At 37.0% G+C, this 16,399-nt stretch overlaps 1 protein-coding gene and 1 long non-coding RNA gene across 3 annotated transcripts; both read right to left on the reverse strand.

The window, feature by feature from the left end:
- Window positions 1-950: 950 nt before the first annotated feature.
- Window positions 951-5,398, reverse strand: LOC122310945. The gene is made up of 2 exons (XR_006242706.1): window positions 4,987-5,398; window positions 951-2,863 (listed from the first exon to the last, which is right to left on the reverse strand). It is a non-coding gene; the product is annotated as an uncharacterized LOC122310945 (long non-coding RNA).
- Window positions 5,399-6,717: 1,319 nt separating this feature from the next.
- Window positions 6,718-14,462, reverse strand: LOC122310914 (poly(A) polymerase I-like). Of its 2 annotated transcripts, none has more exons than XM_043125161.1 (14): window positions 14,187-14,462; window positions 13,903-13,969; window positions 13,656-13,775; window positions 12,717-12,814; window positions 11,802-11,885; window positions 11,505-11,638; window positions 11,300-11,372; window positions 11,162-11,207; window positions 10,951-11,060; window positions 10,747-10,854; window positions 10,596-10,655; window positions 10,238-10,299; window positions 7,533-7,848; window positions 6,718-7,004 (listed from the first exon to the last, which is right to left on the reverse strand). In XM_043125161.1, exons 1-14 carry the CDS (start codon window positions 14,262-14,264, stop codon window positions 6,786-6,788), a joined length of 1,575 nt encoding a protein of 524 aa, XP_042981095.1. In that variant the 5' UTR covers window positions 14,265-14,462; the 3' UTR covers window positions 6,718-6,785. The 2 variants fall into 2 exon arrangements, with proteins under 2 accessions (XP_042981095.1, XP_042981094.1); XM_043125160.1 differs by having other exon boundaries at window positions 13,656-13,778.
- Between the last annotated feature and the right edge of the window lie 1,937 nt (window positions 14,463-16,399).

Consider the following 16,399-nt stretch of genomic DNA (forward strand, 5'->3'; position numbering starts at 1 on the left):
CATTTATGTCTATCAAAATTCGAATAAGAACTATAGGTGATCTGAATTCTCACTTATCAATACCAAGCCAAAGCAAGTAAAAGGAGAAGTGCCGCACGACAAACATTGAAGCGTGAGGTCCTTAAAGTAGGGAAGACATTGTTTGTCCAGCCTACCCTAACCATCTTCAGGGTTGTTAAAGTCCCACCAGCCACCTGCACACGCAGAATTTTAGAAATTCAGAAAGTATTGGATTATGATTTTCTAGGGTAGAGTTCTTGAGCTTCCAACCATTGTTTTCATAGGGTTTGGCTTATATCATGTTCAAAATTCACCGGATACATCTTATTGAAAAGTGCATGGACAAGATTGAAATATTGATGGAAAAATAACTTATTTTTTCACTTAAAGCAATTTTGTCTATTCATTTTTCAAGTAGAATGTATCCAGTGAATTTTTACAAGATTTAAGCCAAACCCGTTTTAATAAAACATGTTATTTTTTTTTTTAACCTGCATTTATCGCTTTTCTTTATTTCCATTGGCAAAATCTGAATAGTATTTTAAGAACTCTGCTATGGAGACATGGATATTCAGTCCTAAACCAGAACAATATGGCAAATGTGAATGAACAGATTATATTTAACAGAAATAGTATCCAAAAATTTAAGCTACAGTGCCTCGCACAAAATAGTCAAACGAGTAAACCTACATACTACACTACCATCCTATGGTACACTTTTATCACCTTTGGATATCTTGTATTTGATTTAAAGAAAAACTCAAAGGTTGGGATGAAAGCAGAGCGAGAGTATGATATAAAGAATTTTTAGTAGAATATAATTTCTTGTTTCAATATTTTACCTAAAAAAAAAAAATTGTTCATGTAAACCAACAAATCATTGAATAAACAAACTGATTCAAACGCGAATATAACCGGTCCAATTCGAACGGCTTGCTGAACAGTCTGCAAGGGAAAATAGCCTGCTTTAAGCATGACATGTTTATTGGTTTAAATTAGAATTACAGAGAGCAAGTTACAGTTGTATGACTGCTGTACAAGGAAATAAAAGATCCTATGACTAACGGATACATTTACAGAGAATGCTAAAATCATGGAGGAAATTGCAGTGTTGTCAACATGTCTCTCTTTATTCCCCCCTTAAGCTCAAGGTAGGATAGGACCGACATGGAGCTTGCGCTGGCAGGGTAGGAACCTCGGACCGCATAAAGATTTGGTGAACACATTTGCCACTTGGTCGTTTCCAAGAATATGAGCAAGGGAGATGGTACCATGCGCTACTTTTTCACGAACTAAATGAGGATCAATTTCTATGTGTTTGGTTCGATGATGAAACACTGGGCTCTTTGCCATGTTAAGTGCACTTATATTATCATAGCATAGTGTTGGAGCAAGAAGAGTATATCCAAGGTTGTGTATCAGGTTCATAAACCACATGAGCTCAATTGTAGTTGCTGCCAAGGCCCGATATTTGGCTTCAGTGGGGACCATGAGACAGTTGCTTGTTTCTTTGCACCCCATGAAAGTAAGGTATCACCCATATAAATGGAAAAACCGGTTGTAGAGCGGCAATCGTCCAGAGAGCCAGCCCAGTCGGCATTACAAAAACCGAGAAGAGCTCTAAGAGAGTGTTTGTGGAGGTGCATACCAAAATTGAGAGTGCCCTTAAGATACCGAAAAATTCTTTTGACAATGATAAGATGAGGCTCCCGTGGACTTTGCATGAATTGACAAACAAAGTGAACTGAATTGACAAACAAGGTGGAAGGGTGTCAAGGTGAGAGTGTTGGCATCTCATGCAACTTGAATACCCAAGAAGTAATGGAGATCTCCAAGATCCTTCATATGAAAAACTGAGAATAAATGAGCAAGAAACTTTTGAATTTGATCTGTAGAGCTGCCAATGAGAATAATGACATCAAGGTAGATGAGAAGCATAAGAACCTCATTTCCTTGACGACGAAAAAATAGAGAGGTGTCATATGGACAGCAATGAAAACCAAGCTGCTGGATGTAAGTACTAAATTTCATGTACCGGGCTTGAGGGGCTTGTTTCAACCTATAAAGAGCTTTGTGCAATTGACAAACGTAATTAGGCCGAGTTGAGTCTTCAAAACCAGGAGGTTGAGTTAAGTAGACACGTTCTTGTAAATCTCCATGCAATAAGGCATCACTGACATCAAGTTGTTTTAAAATCCATCCTTGAGAGAGTGCCAAAGTGAGAATAAGACAAATAGTAACTAGCTTGACAACTGGGCTGAATGCTTCATCATAGTCAAGACCATGAAGTTGAGTAAAGCCTTGTGCGACAAGATGGGCTTTATAGGCTTATGGCGTTCTACAGAGCCGTTCACTCGGGTCTTACTTTTGAAGACCCATTTGCTACTGACAAGGTTCACATCTGATGTCTTTGGGACCAAAGTCTATGTGTGGTTGGCATGGAGCACATGGATTTCATCTTGCATGGCCTGCTGCCATGTGGGATCTTTAAGAGCTTGTTTGTATGGTGCAGACTCAGATGGCTGGGCTTGAAGGTCTGCTATAAAACATGTTGGAATTGGGGTGCCAAGTAGAGAAGAACACTTTTGACCTGTGTGTCACATCCTATGTTTGTGTGACCATTGGATGAGTCCAAACCGGACCTCTGTTGTCTGTGGGCAGTGAGGTAGGTTGCACTGGCGATGGGGCAGCAGGTGATAAATGGTCTGGGCTGGGAACATGAGGAGAGCGTTGGGCTTCAAAAGGAGTAGGAGAACTTGGCCTAGTGTCTGGAGAGGACTGTCGTGCAACAAGTTGTAGTGTTCGGGGGTAGGGGCCGAACTTTGAAGAGCCGTGCAAATCATTTGAAATAGTACTACCCTTGCTAAAAGGGAAAGTTAGCTCATCAAACATAACGTGCCTAGAGATAAAAATTCAACCTCTTTGCATATATCTAAGCACTGATATCCTTTGTGATGATGTGAATATCCAAGAAAAACACAGTGACTTGATTTAAAATTAAGTTTAGAACGACCCAAAGGTGTGAGATAATGATAATATGCACACCCAAATGTAAGGAGAATAGCCTACATTATGCAGGGCTGGTATATCCATTTAAATAATGTTTACAGAGGAGCATATTGACTAGCTGTGACTATGCTATTTACAGAGAAAGGAAATATAAAGCTCTGAGCAATAGCTATGTTATTTACAGAAAACTAAGACAGTGGAATGCTAAAATGAAGGAGCCGCTATTGATAGCAATAAATCACGGAGAACATATTAAGGATGATATGTCTCTTCAACACTTGTAAAAAATTGTAAGGAGACAAAGTCTCAAAAATCTTTTCAAACGGAGACTTGTTATGCAAAAGAGGAGTGGGCAACCGGTTGATAAGAAACACTGCAGTGTGGAAAGCGGCTGTCCAGAGGCATAGAGGAATGCGCCATTAACGTAAGTCCAATTTCAACAATTATGTCAATGGTGTTGCTCCACCATACCATTTTGTTCAGAGGTACTGGGACAAGATAGTCAATGAAGAATCCCTTTGGAAGAGAAGTAATTCATTAACGTATGATTAATATACTCACCACCACCATCACTTTGAACAACTTTCACACTAGTCTAAAATTGATCTTCCAAGAATTTGATAAACGTTGGAAATATGGTAGCAACATCAGACTTTCTAGCCATGGGAAATTGCCAAACATATGTGGTAGACTCACCAATAAGTACAAGATAGTAATGACAGCCATCATAGGAGGTTACTGAGGCCGGACTCCACAAATCATTGTGAATTGTATGTTAAAATGAAGAAGTGCAAGTATTACAACTGTTGAAAGGATGTTTAGTAGATTTTCCCAAAAAACAACTTTCATAGAAGTCAGTGGTTTTATTCAAATAAGGTAAGCATGGTAGCAAAATTTTAAGCAATTTAGCATGTGGGCGAGTCGGTGACCAAGCCTTGCATGCCATATATTGCCGGAAATTTTATTTGCCATCAGTGCAGCAGGAGAAATGGAAGGACTTCTGGAGTTGATTTGGTATAGACCATCGACCGTCGATGTGATACTCCCATATGATAATATTGAGGGTAGGTGGTGTATGGGATCCCACATTGTTTAGGAAGGAGAAGTTCTTGCTCTTTATAAGGTTTCGTGGGGCTCCAATTGTATCATTGACTAGCCCTTTTAGAGTATAGGCCATGTGGTTTGGGCCTTCTATTGGGACGTTACAATCGATCCCTTAAATATCACCCGATTGTTCTTCAGAAGGGTGAAATAGAGATGTCGGGAAGGGTGGGTTTGGCGTGAAATGGATCAAGAGCGGCAAGCTCATCCATGGAGGGAACAGAGGACGTTGAAGATGAAGTCATAGTTGGTGAAAAATCTCTGTGGCTCTTGATACCATGCAAGGGAAAATAGCCTGCTTTAAGCATGGCGGGTATATTGGTTTAAATAAGAATGACATAGAGCAAGTTACAGCTGTATGGCTATTGTACAAGGAAATAAAAGATCCTATGACTAACGGATACATTTACAGAGAATGCTAAAATCATGGAGAAATCACGGTGTTGCCAACATGTCTCTCTTCACAGTCAGCCAAATGTAACTGCTTTCAATGGTCGAGATTTGCAGAAATTAAAATTTAGTTTTTTTAATTTTTTTTTTTTCCCCGTAAAACGGTAAAGATGCAGGTACTATCTTCAAATAACGCATAATTAATTTTTTACGAAGCGACTACTTTTCCAGGCTTGGTAAACAAGAAATCAATGCCTAATCAGAGGATATATATTCAATTACTCCGATTGAGCTTCGTCATCTCACCCTAAAGGCACTAACAGAGGGAGTTTTTGGTATTTAAGGGAACAAAAAAAGGCAACAATACCTACCAAAATCCAAACCAAGTCACCACCTATTACCTATAGTAACAAGAAGCGAACCCAATTTAAGATCTTACTCATAACGAGCTTTTTATAAAAATGAACGCCTGAAAAACTAGTTTACCTCACTATTCTGGAAGCATAACTTCAGGGAAGCCCCGAAGGTAGCAGAAGAAGTAGCGGAAATGGTGGCCATTAGAGCTCTCCGGCCGACGAAACGTGAGGTTGCAGGGACAAGAGGGCAGATAAACAGCGAGAGAGAGAGAGAGAGAGAGAGATGGGGAAGGGGGACTTATGAACAGGCTGGCAGTGGCAAGAGGTATTATATATAGGAAATTGATAAAAGGGATTTTTGGTGTTTTAAATTTTAATTCGAACTTTTGGGTATGGGTTTTGATGGATTTTGTTCGTGGTCAGACAAGAATACACCATTCAGAGTGCACCACATCTAACAGGAGCTCTGGCCCCTTGCCCTGACTGGGTGTGTCCACTTGCTGGTTGCTTTAATACCAGTGGCCCATGGTGTAGGCCTTGAATTTGTCGTTACCCAGTGGTATTCGAATGGGTAAAGAGATTCAAAATTTGAATAATGTTACATATATTTTGTGTTTTATATGTTTCATTCAAATTCTATTTTCATATTGGTTTTTGCTATACAGCTTTCTATGCTAAACATCACACGTATTTTATTTTATTTTTTAATTTTTTCTTTGAAAGTCAAATGTAAGAGCCTTTTATTTATTTATTATAATTCTCCCATTTTCACTTGACTATTTATTATAATCTTAATTAGTCATTTTAAAACATTGTATCAAGGTGACTATTATATCTCCAAGCCTGATGCCTCACTGTTTCAAAGGACATAATACCGATAAAATCGTATAAATGATATGGGTATAGGCATCTATCAATAGAAAGCTCTAGATTGGAAAATTTCTGAGATTGAATACGTAAAGGCATTTTCCAACAAGATACAATGCAACAAAATTTTTGAGCTTTACCGTGTATCCAACAACTATCATTAGGTAGGCATTTTCATGGATAGTGGTTCCTGATATCATTAGGTTGGCTTTCCTTTTGTTTTTTCATGCTTCTGTAAATCTTTTGGTCTTTCTTGGACCAATGGGTGGAAGAAAAAAGACAAGAACTTCATTTCCTTAGTTTTGTATTCATGCGCGAAACAGAGTTCTATTCTGGGTTTCATCTGAGAACGGGACGCACGAAGGGGAGATGCCAAGACAAAACGGCGGTTACACCAGCCGTTTGCACACAACATTTTTCAAATAAATATACCGATAAGAGAATTGTTAGAAACGTTGAACATTCCTCAAATCCTACGAAAACATGAACTTTCTTCAAGATAACCTATTCCTAAACAAAAACGACAAGTTAAGAGAAACTGGACTACTTGTGGTCGAGGGTGTAATCGCAATACACCGCTTAATTCAAAATTTCAAGCCCCGGCTTATGTTTAATAGTCATTCGTAACCTTGATACCACTCGTTTGCATCTTTTTCCAAGTAAAAAGGCATCAACTGATTAAGATTTGCACGTCTAGAGAATAGTAACAGGCCAATACTCCTTCATCAATCTTTGGAAATCCCTTAGATGCCAGCTGATTTGATCTGTCCTGCCCATTGCACAACATCCCTTATTAAACACTTCAAACTTCGAGTACAATCCAGTTCTTCCCAGTCCCCCCCCCCCCCCCCCCCCCCCCACTGCATTTATGCATTGCACTCACAAAATCATGGATCGAGCACAAACGACAGGTCCCCCGTTTGCCTTACCTTGTAATATTGACTATAGAGGCAAAGAAACACATGCACCCAGAGAGAAACAGCATGGCATGGAGTGGCTCAAAACTTGGTTCTTATAACCAGTTATTGCTCACATTATATACTATTTGACTACAAAAAATTTTCAGGTAGCAATGTGCTTGTCTCTGTTTTGGTGAGGAGGATAAATAGTGTCGAAAACAATCCTAGCAAACAAATGTCGAACCTCCTTCAAGCTCCCTAATGCCAAAGACTCATAGTTAATTTGTTTCCCCCTTTTGGGGACACATCCTCTTTCCATTCCTCTTCCAATGCATTCAAAAATCTTGGATACCCTCAGAGACAATGCCCATGGGATAAAAACCTGTGAATAAGGACAGAAAATCAGATTATTTAGTACCCACCAAAATAAAATGTTAAAAGTAAATATAAACGACAAGGTTTTAATCAAAGCCAAAATGAGCATTTCTTTAAATGCACAGCTCATTTGCATAGTTATTCTTCAAAGTCATGAAGCATGATATGCATTTGTCGAACTTTCCCCAGTGGCCCAACATGTACAGGTGCTTCCCCACCCTTTTTTATTACACTTGGCAATGCCATTGGTTAAGAAAAAGACAAGTTGCTTGTTGCACCCACCAAAGCAAGCAACTGAAAAGTGAACTTGCAGGATACAAATAAAAGTCTTAAGTAAAACAGAAGGGGTTTGACATCTATAACAAACCTAAGTAACACACGTAAGGTGAGTAATCTATGGCAAAGCACCAGGGCTCCCTCCCCATCCCCCCATCTTTTAAACAGATGCAGGGACTTGTACCAGCGAATAATCAAAATGTTATTCATCTCCTGTTCTTATAAAAAGTAAAGCTTAATTGAACAATCAAGTCCTCACCATATCTGAGTATGGTGCTTCTGGGTACTTGGCCATTGCTTGGGAAATGTAAAATTGATCTGTCATCTTACATAATGCAGCTTTGACAGATACTGAAAGATCAATAACATCATCCATTAATGCATCATTGAAGTCTATATCTCGAGGTTCTAATAATTCATCAAAGCTTGGGACATATGGTTGGGAGATCTCCCTTGCAATTTCTACAGCTTCAGACAAAGATCCACCACTGTGGACAGCTAGGCCGAATGCAGCAACAACCACAGGATCCCGAGGCTGGTCAAACAGAGCTTTATGAAATGCTAAGATAGCAATCCTACATTCATAAAAACATTATTAGCTTGCAAGTGGTTCCAAAATGCTTGGGTATATAGATAAACATCAATACATCATGTATGACTAAAAGGAACAGAAGATAAACTGTTGTTCAACAGATATATATACATATATGGTATTAAATCCCCAGAACCCATTAGACTGCCCAGCACTCCATGTCAAATCAACGTAACTTCATGGTGCCTGGTTCACAGGTTATGATATCTAGGGCATTAATTTGACAGCATCAAGTTCTAGCTCACGTTAACTACACAAGAACTGCCTAAAGCTAACACAAGAAAAATAATGGACTGACTGTTTCGTGATCTCGAATTAATGAAGCATAAACTGCAATAGAACTCTCCTGTGAAGCTAGTTACACTCTTTGCCCGATAAATGACATAACACTTAGGGCACTAAAGGCCCTTCTTCTATGCTTTGAAGCAGCATCGGGTTTAAGGGTAAATTTTGATAAATCAGAATTAGTGCCAGTCGGTAGAATCAGTAGTATTCAGCATTTGGCTAACAATTTGGGTTGTAAGGTGGGTTCTCTCCCTATAACTTATTTGGGGCTACCGTTGGGGGCTGCTTCACGATCCCTACAAATCTGGGATTCAGTTATTGAGAATGTGGAAAAAAGACTGGCAGGGTAGAAGAGACTATACTTGTCAAAAGGAGGTCGTGTGACTCTTATCAAAAGCACTCTCTCTAATCTACCAACTTATTTCTTGTCTTTATTCCAAATCCCAACCTCTGTGGCTTCACGCATTGAAAAACTTTATCGAGATTTCTTATGGAGTGGGATGGGGAACGAATTCAAATTCCACTTAGTTAAGTGGGACAAGGTATGCAGACCACTCTCATCAGGTGGATTGGGAATAAAGAACTTGAAGACGTTTAACCGAGCACTTCTTGGTGGCTTTGGAGATACAATATGGAACCGGAAGCATTATGGAAATTAGTCGTTGACTGCAGACATGGGAGAATGTGGGGTGGTTGGTGTACTAGAGATGGGAATGCCCCCTATGGGGTGGGGATTTGGAAGCACATCAGACGAGGATGGGGAGTTTTTGCAAACCGTACTAGATTCTTGGTGGGGGAGGGGACTGGTATAAAATTTTGGAGGGACATCTGGTGTGGGGAGACGGCGCTGAGGGATGCTTTTCCTACCGTGTTCCGTGTGGCATGTGAGCCAGAAGCTTCGGTGGCAAATTTTCTGGTGCGTTCAGGGGATCAAGTCCAATGGAATGTCACTTTTAGTAGAGCAGCTCAAGATTGGGAAGTAGACAGTTTTGAGGCTTTTTTCAGATTAGTGTATTCCACGAAGCTGAATGGTATGCGAGAAGATAAGTTGTGGTGGACACCTGCGGGTAAGGGGAACTTTTCAGTTCGCTCACTCTATAAATCCCTTATAACCACACCAAATAGTCAGTTCCCTTGGAGAAGTTTGTGGAGGAATAAGGCACCTCCCAAAGCTCTTTTTTTCGTCTGGTCAGCGGCCTTGGGTAAGATCCTGACGACAGATAATCTGCGTAAACGCCAGGTAATCATTGCAGACTGGTGCTGTATGTGTAAGAAAGCCGGAGAGACCGTGGATCATCTGTTGCTACATTGTGAGACAGCGAGAGCCTTGTGGTACGAAGTGTTCAACAGAATTGGGTTAAACTGGGTGATGCCTGCTACGGTGACTGAGTTATTGGCTAGTTGGGGGATGCCGGGTGGAGTACCACAGATCAAAGCCGTGTGGAAGATGGTTCCAATCTGTGTTATGTGGTGCATATGGCAAGAGCGTAATGAGCGGATATTTGAGGACAAGGAGCGGACACTAGTGGAGCTTTGCTCTCTTTTTTTCTCTTATTTAGTCCTCTGGGCTATCACTGTAAACTTTAATGGCCAAAATATGCACGATTTTCTTTTGTCTTCTTTAGCATCTTAGATAGGTTTTATCTCTTGTATAACTTCTTGTTTTACTTGGGCTATGCCTATTCATATTAATACTATCGTTTACCTATCAAAAAAAAAAAAATGACATAACACTTCACTGTTCAACAATTTGCCATTATTGGTCTTAATTAATACTGCCATGCAGTAGATTAAGTGGGAAACTTCGTCAATTCAACAACCATGAAATTTTAACCCTTATCTTGAAACAATTAACAACCACAACAACATTAAAGACCAACTTTAACCAAACAGTGCAGTAGTAAAATATATATTTGATTGGAGACCAGCAACCAAAATTCTTTCTGAATGAACTAACCACACAAGCTTGCAGAAGAGTATGACCTCAGCATGCTGAGAATAAATTTTTTGTAGAGTAACTAGCTTTGAGTTTCTCAAAAAAAATTTTAGCAACAGTAACTTGCTTCAACTGCTGAAAGAGTCCTCACCATAAGCTACAATGGCATGGCCGATTAGGTGCCACAAGTTTATCGAGGTTGGAAAACAAAGACTGCAAAAGGTCAAACCAAAAGGCAATCATGTTAATTATGATACAAGATAGAGAGGGAACCTTTTCTAACAATTGAAGTGAATTCAGAGACAAATGACGGTGGTAAACACAGCACAAGGATATCTGTCATCTAAATTAGATTCTCAGAACATCAGGGTATAGCTCGGCATAGGTGGGAAATGGAGTTATTCTATATCACAACTTGATTTGACATTACAATAGAGGAAAGTTTCAGAAGCTGCTTATAGATGGGCACTACATGACAACATATGCTGTTGATAAACATCTTCACTTACTAGAAGCATGTTAGATCTCCCATCACGTCTCCGAAACCCTTGGGAAGCAAAATAAGATGCCTGGGTGATGCAACTAATTAGAAGATATTCAGAAGAAAAAGGACCGTGTAAAAGCTGTTGCATAATATCAACATATGGAAAAATTCCGCACTTGGATGGGCAGCAGTATCTCTAAAAGTCCAAATCTCCACAATAACCTCAAGGAAGCTTCTGCAGACCCAAAAGCCAGCATATAATTCATTTCCAAGAGGATCCTCCCCTACAGCATTTGGAAATGAAGAGAAGATGAACATAAAGTATCCATACGACCATACACTGAGTACCAAGAGACTTTCGACTTAAGAATCTAAGATACCTTATCAAGTCTTAACACCGAGCCAGCTAATTCTCTTACAGAAAGAGCCGTCTCTTTGGTGAAACGAAATCCTAAACGAGCTGCAATTCTGACTGCACGTAAAATGCGAGCTGTGGAATGAGTAGAGAACATAGTAAGTGCCTATTTCTAGTTGATAGAAGACCAATAAGTACTGATACTGAAAACTTTGAAATAGCAAGCATATGCTCACCACAGTCCTCCACAAAAGAAACATTTGCAGGTATCACAGTACGCACCTGCAAGTAAACTTTGACAAGATGAACAATGGAGGAAGTTTAAGAAAATTAACAAGTTTTGGCATTTTAACCATAATGAAATACGAGCACACTTTAAATTTTCTGATATCTTCCATCCCTCCCATATAGTCATACACTACTTGTGCATATGGATCAAGCATCAACCTGCAATGACAAATGAGAGTATTAGCAATATACAAAGCAGAGACAGTGTTGATAACATAAAATATTGAAATACAACTCAAACCACTTCATATATTTAAGTTATGCCCCGACATCCAATGACGAATACATAACCCATTAATAGTAAAGTCTCGCTGTATGCAATTCCTCCAGCGAATATAGTCGCGCCCCTTGCAGCCGGAAGGTTTACTGAAATTATTACCCAACTTCCAACTGGACTTACCAACAGAGGTGCTGAAACTTGAAACCTAAATCATGAGGCAATCCCAATAATTAGGTCAAAGTACCATTCCAAGCACGAGTTAGTCAAGTTGCCTTTATGGCACAATCAATAGTTTGATATTAATTTTTTTTACAAGTAATAGTTAGATATTAGTTCAAAAATGAAAGCATGTGACTCTGTATACAGACCTCCACAATGGTATCATAGACATGAACATGGCATATGGGAAATCGTTTCCCAACAATTTCGCATCGTACAAATGTTTTCCGCACCTGCAGACAGTTGCGGACCTTGGTGAATTACAGCTCAAATAAGCATCGCAACTATGCAGTTCATTACATTTTTACTTAACCAAAAAAAAAAAAAAAAAAACTACGTAGTTCATTAATATGAAATAAACAACTGGAAAAAATGCACAGAATCCCATCTGAGAATTCATGAAGACCCCCAACCCCCGCGGCAGCTAATGTCATCATGGAGGATGGAGGATGGATGGTGGCAAATTCTAAATTATTAATGCAAGGTTTTGGATGTTGTGAACGCGATTGAGGTTTAAAATTACTCTATAGTAGTGAACTTTTAGGTTGGACTATGTCCTGAAAATAAGTGGGTGTTCACATTCTATGGTCATGATCCAAATACACCTTTCCCCAATTCTTCAAAAACAATTGCCCATTACCTATTCCAACCTCAAAGCAAGTAAAATCTATTCTTGCCATAACATGATTGAATGAGCATCAACATAATACTATGATTCAAATTTTTAGATACAGGACAATAGTCATCGATTGTGAAAATGATATGGACAGTTTCTTTATAAGAATCAGAACTCTTTACATCAAAAGTGGAAGTTAAGATTTTCGATACAGGAATTTCTTTTCTTTTCTAGGTGTGATTTCACCAATGAGCTATGGCTTTGTGACATTGAAAGGGTGTTTTCACTTCCATGCAATGCTAGTGTCAAATATTGGGGGTTCATGTCCCTTTTCTATGATGGACAAGACAGGTTAGAAACTAAGATCCTTAATAACTGTGTTATAAATACTAAATAAACCCACAAATTTAGCACGCCTAAAACAAGCTTAAATATAGATAGTGAAAACCTCCTTAAGTTCAGCTGACGTAATGATATCGAAGTCTTTTGGAGTTCTCTTCAATATAAGATCTCGCACACAACCTCCAACAAGGTAGACCTCATATCCTGCAGGGTTAACAAAATGATCAACTGAAGGTAGCAGAACATGAATCAAGCAATCAAAACATCAAAAAGGATGGTTGAAACTTATAATATGATCATACAATTTTACAAATTCGAAATACAGGAGTGTTCCTCTAAATTCGAAATACAAAGCATCAAGGCATTTACTAACTTCGAAAAAACCTCATATAGTCTCTAAATTCGAAATACAAAGCATCAAGGCATTTACTAACAGATAAATACATTTTTTTGAACTATAAAGCCATGCAACTAAAACAGGCAGTACAAGAATCTTTCATGATAATAAAGGAGTGTTCCAATAAGCTTGAATTTGATATTTTTTCAACAGTAAACAAGATTTTATTGATAATAAGAATAGGCAAAAGCCCAAGCATACGAGACAGGAGCAATGCCTAAGTGCGCTAGTTTAGTGATACAAGGAATTCATGAAAAGTCATGCCATGAAAATCAATTACAATCGACCAATAGAATAAAGTATTAAAAAAGAAATTTCTAAGATCATCCATTCACTGCTCTCGGTCTTCAAAACTTCTTTCATTCCTCTCCCTCCAAATACACCACCATAGTCATATTGGAACCATTTTCCATTGACTGCTCTCACTCTCGGTATTTTAAGAATTACAATAAACGATTCTTCCCAGATATATTTTCTTCCTTCAGCTTTTGTCACATTCAATCCAATATACCATACTATCTAAATATACTCTGATGCAAATGCAGCATAAGTGGAGTACAAGTTGTGAGATACATCCACCTTATCCACCGCTTAATGGATAAAAACGAAATGAAATCCAAGCTCAACAGATAACGAGACTTAGATCACCTTTTTTCCTTAGCCCGTTCAATACCACCCGCGTAGGCTTCGATATCATCCATGTTTCAATCCCCAGTACTTCAGAATTCAACTTCTTCCATTCGTGTCCCTTGTTATCCCTCCCAAATACTTCTATCACCATAACAGTTGAAAGCGGTCAGTTGCAACTTAATGAGACAAAAACATAGTAAAAGGTTCTATCAAGTACTGTATTTTTTTTAAACAAAAACAGAAAAAGCTTGCAAGGAATTACTACCTCCTTCGTGTTTAGACACTGGTTCAGCAACCAAATCAACTGCTGCAAGAGAACCGCTGTATCGCACCTGAGAATGAGGAAAAAAAAAAAAAAATCGTAACTCTCGAGCAGAATATTCACATTTAAGGGAAAGATTGAGATTCCAACTTATATTAATCGATATTGAATCATTAGCAGAATAAAACAAAAAATTTCTATCACAATCAATCAAAATTTTATTTTACTCATTCAAAAAATAAGCAAAAACTAATATATGGCTCGCAGAGGAAAAAGAGAGTAAAAACCTTTCGGACGCAGAAAACCAGAGGGCGACGAAATGTGAGTTGAGTCTTCAATGCTATCCCGACAGCAGTGAACGCCATTGATACTCAGAGCAGAGGAAAGGAAGGGATTCACCATGTCATAACATGAAAATTCTCAAGGTTGAGAATGGAGGGAGGATGCTCGGAAGCTTGAATCGCAGCCAGATGTAGATAGGCCTCTGATTATTGTCTCAGGATAATCAGCTAGTGTAATTTGAGCTAAGGATATCTTTCAAGCCCATGTCACCAATTTTAGGGCTCAAACCCAAACACATTGGACCTGTCATCTTCTATTCAACATATATTTGTTTTTTAATTAGACAGTCTATTCAACATTTATTACGATGCTCCGCGCTTTATTTTGACGTCAGGTAAAAAATAAATAAATAAATATAGAAGAATTGTATAATTATAAAAGAATTATATAAAAAGAATTTTATTAATTTATGTTTTTATGTGATTTGTTAGATATATTTTATAATAAAAATAAATTTATAATTTGATAAATTATATTAAACCACATCAATTTATAAAATTATTTTTATGTAATTACTTTATGATTATTTTTTTTTTTTTTCCTCAAATGGATAGTTTGACAGTCGGAAGTGAAAAATGCATTTTTCTACCTTTTAATTTATAACGGTTTATATTGTTCACCTTAAATTATTAAAACTGATAAAAGAAATATGAATGGGTGAGAGAGATCGATCAGAGGTAGATGGCTTCATATTTCTAGCACGCTTGTTATTATTAGTACTATTAGACTAAGGGACGCCGGAATTAGGATATTTAGTTTTGGGGGGTCAGAACAATAAAAATATTTATTTGAAGAAGCATAAATTTGTTTTTATAGTCTATCTAATTATAATTAAGCATATATACCTCGTAAATATTAAATTTTAAGGGACTTTTTTTTCAATTTTGGGAGGTTTCAACCATTAATTAATTAATTAATGGGTCAATCCTGATCACCATATAAATAAATACTAGTAGTGTAGAAAATATATATTTAATTACACGGTAATTTGGGAAAAACATATATTAATGACAAAATATAAGAAGAAAAATAATAATGGATTATAATAAACAAAAAAAAATAGAAACAATGGATTATTAGAAGATCAAAAAAACTTTAGAAGAAAATGAAAGAAAAAATTATGATTGAATAAAAAAACCCAACATGCATTATATATCCATCCAATCTAAAGAAATTTGATACAAGTTTATAAATGTAGTTTGATAGAAGTTTTGAAAATGAAGTGAATTTAAATTATACAATATTACTAGTTGGTGAACATGTTTCATATTTTTTTGTAAAATCAATTGAGAGGATATTCAATTTATTATGATGTTGTTGTTTTAGTGCGTCTATATCTGCACTAAGTTGGATTATCCAATCTTTTTGTAAGGTTTCTTTGGCCATCTTTTTCAAGAATGGTAGATAGTCCTAAAAAAAGAGTAAAATGTATAAAATGTAACGTCTAAAAGATTTTATATAGGAATATCTAGTTATTATAAAAATTTATGTTTTGATTTATAATTCGATCATTTGAATTGAAAGAATTAAAAAATATAATATTATATTATTTCGCCAATATGATTTATAGAATCAATTGCTGAATAACCCATTACTTCTTTTGCAATTGCACCAAATATCTCTGTTGGTAGTTGTCCTATACTATGTCAATAATTCTTTATAAAAAATAGAGCTCGGTCAATTTTATTAATCATTTTTTAAGAACTTATATTCTATATTTTAAATTTTTTTAGGTACTCTGAAATTTAAGAAAATAAAATATTTGGAAGTAATTTTAAAAGAAGTCATGAGATTTGAGCACACCATTCAAATGCTGATCATTAGCTTTTATTTAGTTCATTATTTAGCCTCGCTTTACTGACTCATAAAGTAAATCGCCCAATCACAAGAATGATTGTTTTCTTTCTTTATTTGTATTATTTTATAATTATTAAGTTGTGAAATTTATTTTAATGTATTTTTCTTGATATTGAGTATTTTCTATTATTTATATTGTGCTCTATTTTAAATTATTTTATTGCTAGGTTTTATTATTTTGTTTTATTATTATTTAGTTCTATTGTTTTTATTTGTCTTTTATCTATTTTATTGTACCTTTTTATTTTGTTGGACCTTTTTTTTGGACTGTGCTTGTTTTAGTGTGTTTACTTCTATTTTC

Source organism: Carya illinoinensis, chromosome 5 (assembly GCF_018687715.1).
Source record: "Carya illinoinensis cultivar Pawnee chromosome 5, C.illinoinensisPawnee_v1, whole genome shotgun sequence".
Taxonomy (NCBI): Eukaryota; Viridiplantae; Streptophyta; class Magnoliopsida; order Fagales; family Juglandaceae; genus Carya; species Carya illinoinensis.

Excerpts from the sequence above, each read along its gene's own strand:
- LOC122310914 (XM_043125160.1), bottom strand. The coding sequence starts at position 14,264 with ATGGCGTTCACTGCTGTCGGGATAGCATTGAAGACTCAACTCACATTT. Across the intron at positions 11,373-11,504 it reads CGAGACTTTACTATTAATGG|GTTGATGCTTGATCCATATG; the intron begins GTTATGTATTCG and ends TTGTCATTGCAG. Across the intron at positions 11,061-11,161 it reads TTCTTTTGTGGAGGACTGTG|CTCGCATTTTACGTGCAGTC; the intron begins GTGAGCATATGC and ends CTCATTCCACAG.